Below are 6,661 nucleotides of genomic sequence, written 5' to 3' on the forward strand. Positions count from 1 at the left end.
ATTATGGCAGTGGAAGCGTAGATTGATCCTTATTCTACTTCTACTTCCTAAGGAAGTAGAAGTATATATACATCGAAGTGACATACTAGAAGCTTCCCTACAATTTCCAAGTATGCGGAATGATTCCATGAGACTTTCATAAATGTCGCGATAGTTGGTTGAGCCTCATATCACAACAGATGGGACTTTCTTAGGTTCTAGGTATGAGCTAGTATTTCATAGGCTGTCTCTCGCTTTTGTTGGTAGGCGTCGCGATGACATTGAAGGTTTGATTGTTCAGTGCATAGCGGAAGACACAGCCGAAGTTATGAAGTCCATTGTCTCCCAGGAAGCATAGCTTGGCCTCGCCGCGTTTGCAGAGAGTATCATTATTCATCACAAAGCCAACCGCGTTACAGCTCTCACGTGATTTACACTCTCGACCAAAAATGAAAGTCACGTGCGATGACCCGGGCAAGAGATCGCGACGAAGCGGGACGAGGCTAGACACGTGATAGTATTACCACGAAGCCGCTGTGGTAACTATGCGCCTCGAAACCTGTGGTTTTTGGACAATCAGTCAGCTTCAGACAAGTAAGCCCTGTGCCCCTGTTGCATCCACATCCACTCAGGATGATTTAGTCTTCGGCGACTCGCTACACCTTCCCACAAGGCTCTCGTGGTTGCCTAAACCCTGTAGGCTCTGGCCTGACTCACACCCTCTGATCCAATCAACCATTCCTCAGGCGCCGAGGGCTTGAAATCGTGTCCCGATCTCCCATATCACTGACTGCTTCCACCCTGGCGAGTTTCATGCTGACGGCGGACAAAGCAGGCTGCTGGTTCTCCGCAGCAGCCGTAGGCACCCTTGGGAGTGTTACTGTAACAGTACTTACTGAGTGCAACAGTGTTTCCCCTTAAGGGTCCTTTCCTTTATGACCTTCGTTTTCTTGCACACAGCACTTCAGGATAGGCTTTCTCATCTGCTTCCATTACCCTCTATTTCGGTCTCCGTTATACAATCGTTGGACAGGAATACGCATTCGAGTCTACACAGAGGCTGTGAGTATCTTGTCCATTTTTCACCATGAGCTGCGAAGAAGGGTTTTCGGACGAAGAAGACCACCTCGAACCCTTGCGATCTCAGATCTTAGGTTGTCTTGATGGAATCCATACTGTAGGGTCATTTGTAACAAGCGCCCACGACGTCGAGCACGTTCACCCTGGCCTGGTGGTCAGTGGTATCGGTCCTATTCGACTTCCCTTGTGCCAGGATGATGCCAACGCTCTCATTGGAGTGAGCCGTCGCGCTCCATTCGGCAAGGGGAGCAAAACGTTGGTTGATGAGACTGTGAGGAAGACTTGGGAGATCGATGGAAAAGAGTTGTCATTCAAACATGAAGCCTGGTATAACTGGCTGGATGGTGTTGTCGGAAATGTCTCCAAGGGCCTAGGCGTCCATGGCGGTGCTGGCAATGTACGAGCTGAGCTCTACAAGTTACTGGTGTATGAAAAGGGCGCCTTTTTCAAGCCTCACAAAGAGTATGACCGAAGGACAGCTCTATATCTTGCACAATACTGACTCATCATAGCACGGAGAAGACGAAAGACATGTTTGGAACTCTGGTCATTTGCCTACCCTGCGAGCACGTTGGCGGCGGGGTGCGCCTCATTCACGGTCTGGACGAAAGAGTTCTCGAGACGGACAAGTGCTCCTCTTACGGCGTCTCTTATCTGGCTTGGTAAGCTGAGACCTCGCTCAATGTATTTCAACGCTGACAGGCCGTGAAGGTATAGTGATGTGTCCCATGAGGTAGGTGCACTGTATCAGTCAGATACAATATCGCGACTCACAAGAACAGGTGTTGTCAGTTCAATCCGGGTACCGGTTCGTTTTGACATACAACCTTATTAACACTACTTCTGACCGTCATCCTTCGGCCGCTGCACTGGACGTTGAACAGTCCAACATCGAGGCCACACTCGCCGAGTGGTGTTCTATGTCAGATAAACCACGGTTCATGTGCTACGTTCTCCAGCACAAATACACCAGTGCAAAACTCCGACTCAGCGGTCTGAAAGGTGATGACTATTATCGCTGTTGTCAGCTCGACCGAGCTTGCCGGTCAAACGGTCGTTTCTGTCTTGTCTTGGCCCGGCTGGAGCTGACAGTCACTCGAATTAACGACGAGGACTACCTGGATCAGGACGACGAGGAATACCTGGACCAGGGCGACGAAGAGCTCTGTTTGAACGATATTGTCACACTAGAGGGGTTCCAGCTTCAGCATTCCTTGACCATAAGGAAGGACAGTCTCGCACAAAGAAGATTATATGAGTCTCGTGAACACGATGAACAATGGGGAGGGGAACACTTGGGCAATCAACACGCTGACATCCAACAAGTTTACCGTGATGCTGTACGCGTGGTGCTTATTTCAAGTCCAAATCCGTGCTTACAATCTCTTAGGTCGCTGTCATTGTTTCTCGGGACAAGATGACGGAATTTCTCCTTGGAAATGGCCATACCTTTGCCCATTACGCGGAGTTTCTCCAACGGCTTCTCGCTGAGCTGAAGGGCCAGAATGGCGATGAAGGTCATCTCTTCCGCGAAATGATCGTCCAGACATGCCAAAAGCACACCGAAAGACGGTACCATAACAGTGGTGACAAAGATCGTTTCATGGGCGCAACAGCAATAGCGTCACTACAAATCGAGAATCCTGAGGCAGCCCAAGCGGCCCTTTACGCCGTGGAGGACAGCTTCGACGCATCTACCTTCCAGAACCTCGGTAGACTGGGGTTTGAGAAAACGAGACAATTGTAAGCATGGATGTGAATTGTATTTCAGCCTCCGCTAAACTACTATTTTAGTTGTACAGAAGCTTTCTCTCGCATTTCGAAACTGCACCTCGTTGCTCGTGGTCTCCGAGCATTCCGCTCTGGTGTACCGAGTGATGTTCAATTGGACGCCAGTGAAGCATCAGAACGTGCCGTCTACCAATGGGCTGTAGATGTCCTCTTGAAGGCTTTGAGTTCGATCGTAGAGGTCTTGCCTAAGGATGCAGGAGCCATAGTTCAGATCATCGACGCCTATGAAGACGAAAGACTTTTAGGAAGGTAAGTTTTCTTCACCATGTAGACACATCTGGTTCGTTTTTCTCTTTACAAGGATGCTGGCTTATCCTCTGCTCATATAGCATGAACGCTTTCGTGAGTCGTTTTTCCGATGACGCGACCTTCATAAACACCCTCTTCGCGGAAATCCTTTGCTACTCCGAAACGGTTCAGAAACCAAACTTGCTTGTGCAACGTCTCGTTCCATCAATTTTCGACAAGGCAATCTCCTCTTTCCGGTTGGATCAATTTTGGTCTCTTTCGAAACCCAGGGAAGACTATCCATTTTCGTCGTGGCCCGACATCATTTCACACAGCGAGAAGAGCGAAAAGGATGCCTCTGTTGTTGCGTCACTGTATCGTCAACTTGTGAGAGATGATTTGGACAAGGCGGGACAGTTCCTTGAGAAGATCGCGAATGACACTGCAAGTATCCACCAAGACGACCTCGACCGCTTTGTCATCCCACTCCTGTGCGAAATGATCGATATCCTAGAGCGTCAACCATCCGAGGCTGCACCATTTTATTCCAAAGTCATCTCCACCTATATTGAGAGGACGGTTCAGAAGGAGCCTCCGAAGCCGCAGGACTGGTCCCTACCGGACGATGCCCGAGAGTGCTATTGGTCAGACTGTACTTACTGCCCTGTTGTGCGTGAGTTTCTGGGGAATCCAAGCCGAGAGGACTGGGACTTCACCATTTCTGAGGATCGGTATTACGACTTCACTCGCCACCTGCCGTTTCACTACACGACGACGAGGGAGAAAAGAGGAGAGCATTACGACATCAAGGTCACTAAGTCACTCAAGACATGGGAACGAGAACACGAGGCATGGCGAGGCAGATTTGAACGTGCCCAATCGGCTCTTCGGCGGCTGCCCGAGTCATCCCTGCGCCGATGCCTTGGGGATGGCGAGTATCAGGACCTGATGGGACTTCAAATTGTCAAATTGCCGACGGCGGATGTGGCCACGGATCCGCCAAACTCTGCCCAAGCAGAAGCGGCCGGGAAGAGGAAGAGGAAAAGGAGGAGGCTTTGATCCCAATATGAAAGCAGAAGCTGCAGCCATGCTTCTAGGCACCGGGACGGAGGTCACTATGTCAAAATTATACACCTCAAAATTCACTTGACATTTGGTCACCAGCTCCTTTGATCGGTGACTGGCTTTGTTCGATGCCGTTGTGCTCTTTTGTTGTTCTACAAAAACTCAGATCTGCTCTTTTGAACTTGTATCGGCTCAGACTCCGCCGCTTGTCTTCGTCGTTTGGAGATATATTGTGCAGCACGCACACGCCCACACATTGGCTCTTTCTTCTGAGTTGATAATGCGGAAACGTCTTGACGAACAGGCTGGCTCTGGACAATAGTGCCCGTCTGTGTGCTTAGATTGATTGAAGAGAGCTCAGTCAAGGGTTTAGCTCTCTGCGTTTTACAGCTCTGCCGTTCTTGCGCCTCATTCTGATATCTTGCTAAGCTTCTTTCCATAAGTCGCCTTGGGGCCCTTTTTTTGTCAGCAGAGAATAGTATGCCGACGGAAGGGCTTACCCTTCAGTGAATGACATCGCGCTCCCTGAAGAGGAATGCTGCCATAATCGCGATCTCACTAGATCCTGGAGCTGCTTACTGTATTGCTCCGATTTTGCTTCCATTGAGTTCACAAGCAGCCAGACAGATAAAACTAGCAGATCGGAGAGAAGTTTCGATATAATATGCCACTAGATATTAATTGGGGAAGGACAATGAATCCGGTGTTGCTTCTTTTGAAAGACTAAACACTCTGGCTGGTAGTTCCGTCAATTTCGATTGATAAAGTTGACAATTACTCTTGCCGTCTATCCGCGTTCGAATAGAACACTTTTTGAAGATAATTCGGGAGGCTGGGGTTTGAACGCCAATAGCTACTAGCAAAAGTATTGGACGAGGAGCGCGGAGCGCATTTGTAACGTTTTCAACGGAGGTGGGAGTTGCTGATATCGAATTATGAACGAGAAGCATTACGTAAGCAGCAACTCGGAGATAGAAAGTGCAAAGGCCTTAAATTGGCATACAGATGAGAGAAAGAGATTTCAGAAGCACCTGCGTGTGACCAGAGGCGGCCCTACTCAACAGGAGCATTCTGTTAGACGGCAAGTACACTAGACCAACTGATAGTCCGGGGTCCCAATATGATGCATTGACGAGTCTGTGCTCGCTCACTAGGAGGAGGTTCTCTATCTGTTTATAGAGTAAAAAGGAGCGTAAATATTCCTCCGGGTGAGGCATTTCTTGTTGCCGCATCAACTCTCGCAAGAAGATATCAGCAGGCCGCAAAGCCACCAATCTGGCAAGTCTTGAACAAACATACTTCCCTTACACCAAGCAACAGGCGCTAGCTCCAGCCCTCTTCCGAAGATTAGGAGAACTGTCGGTGATAGCTGAGAGAGATCAATATGAGCGAAAAAAAGATGTCTAACAAAGACCGTTTACGCCCAACACCTCTTTGATTGTCCGTAGCCTCGAGACCACTGTTTAAGCATTTCAATATAGGGGTTAGAGGAGGTTGTAGCTTGTGATTCACGGAAATTTAGGGTTACCAGCGGTTCGGATGCGCAAGAGAGGCTGATTCAGGATTAGGTTGAAGAGGAGTTATAAGGAAAGGTTCTATTGGCAAGAAGAGGTTCACAACAGAAGTGGGAATCCAGCTGCATTGACGAGGGCGACTTATCTTTAGAGTATGCCCGGTCCTTCAGTAGTTCAGTACAATACAAATCGTTCTTGTTCCTGGCTATTCAGAGTTCCTGAAAAAGGCGATGCTAAAATATGGTATCGATTGGCGCCCAACTCCATTGTAGAAAAAAAGACCCCTTTCAGTCTGCAACGATGTGTGGTATTCTCACCTCCTCACAGATGAGATGGAAGGTGATTCCTTATGCGATCATCGATCCACCTCCAGTTATCTTCTTCAAGAACGTACTCAACTATAGATCCCGACGAATCAAGTTCTCTAAGAGCACTCGCTAACTCGCGTCGACAACGGCTTCCCTTTAAACAATCCCCAAAGGAACGTCAATTGCCCCTGCCGCGACCTCGGCCTCGGCCAACTGGGTTCAGACCAATCCCGAAGGCTGGGGGATCTCGCTCTGACTGAAGTATCTGGCGAGCAGTCTGATTAAGAAATTGTCGCTGAACGAGTAGCTGGACATATTCTGCGGTCCATTCTTGGCAACGCTTGTTGTTAACCTAACGAAGCGTTAGCAAGCGCTAGAAATTAACGAGAATATCTTTCATCTACCCCATCAACTGGAGCCATAAAATTTTGACTTATTCCAGGTGGTCTGACTGTAGAAGCAAGTTGTCGAATAGCAGCAGTTGATGATGCAGGCACTTGTCCAAGGAGATGTGATGTATATTGTTGCAAGGTTGCAGCCAGGTCGTAATTCTCCTTAATTTCGAGCTGGAAACCGGCCATTGGTGCACCGACCACGTGTATCAGTATTCCTTTTCCAGGAAAAGCCCCTTCGTGAACATAGATTGCAAAGTGTGCACGTTGAGTGGAACTGGTCCGATATTTGATGAGATAGATG

General features: G+C 48.7%; 2 protein-coding genes across 2 annotated transcripts; one reads left to right on the forward strand and one right to left on the reverse strand.

The window, feature by feature from the left end:
• Positions 1 to 580: 580 nt before the first annotated feature.
• Positions 581 to 4,523, forward strand: PV06_11874 (uncharacterized protein). Its single transcript, XM_016413620.1, has 7 exons — positions 581 to 1,521; positions 1,572 to 1,721; positions 1,771 to 1,792; positions 1,842 to 2,399; positions 2,450 to 2,802; positions 2,854 to 3,099; positions 3,180 to 4,523. Exons 1-7 carry the CDS (start codon positions 1,067 to 1,069, stop codon positions 4,135 to 4,137), a joined length of 2,742 nt encoding a protein of 913 aa, XP_016256000.1. The 5' UTR covers positions 581 to 1,066; the 3' UTR covers positions 4,138 to 4,523.
• A 1,288-nt stretch (positions 4,524 to 5,811) lies between these two features.
• PV06_11875 (uncharacterized protein) lies at positions 5,812 to 6,651 on the reverse strand. Its single transcript, XM_016413621.1, has 2 exons — positions 6,370 to 6,651; positions 5,812 to 6,317 (listed from the first exon to the last, which is right to left on the reverse strand). Exons 1-2 carry the CDS (start codon positions 6,544 to 6,546, stop codon positions 6,144 to 6,146), a joined length of 351 nt encoding a protein of 116 aa, XP_016256001.1. The 5' UTR covers positions 6,547 to 6,651; the 3' UTR covers positions 5,812 to 6,143.
• Between the last annotated feature and the right edge of the window lie 10 nt (positions 6,652 to 6,661).

Source organism: Exophiala oligosperma, assembly GCF_000835515.1.
Source record: "Exophiala oligosperma strain CBS 72588 unplaced genomic scaffold supercont1.89, whole genome shotgun sequence".
NCBI classification, from domain to species: domain Eukaryota; kingdom Fungi; phylum Ascomycota; class Eurotiomycetes; order Chaetothyriales; family Herpotrichiellaceae; genus Exophiala; species Exophiala oligosperma.

Bases quoted from the DNA above. Each gene is read 5' to 3' on its own strand.
- PV06_11874 (XM_016413620.1), top strand. From the start codon at position 1,067: ATGAGCTGCGAAGAAGGGTTTTCGGACGAAGAAGACCACCTCGAACCC. The intron at 1,522-1,571 runs GTATGACCGAAG...GACTCATCATAG, and splicing joins TTTTTCAAGCCTCACAAAGA to CACGGAGAAGACGAAAGACA. The intron at 1,793-1,841 runs GTAGGTGCACTG...TCACAAGAACAG, and splicing joins ATAGTGATGTGTCCCATGAG to GTGTTGTCAGTTCAATCCGG.
- PV06_11875 (XM_016413621.1), bottom strand. From the start codon at position 6,546: ATGGCCGGTTTCCAGCTCGAAATTAAGGAGAATTACGACCTGGCTGCA. The intron at 6,318-6,369 runs GTAGATGAAAGA...ACGCTTCGTTAG, and splicing joins TTATGGCTCCAGTTGATGGG to GTTAACAACAAGCGTTGCCA.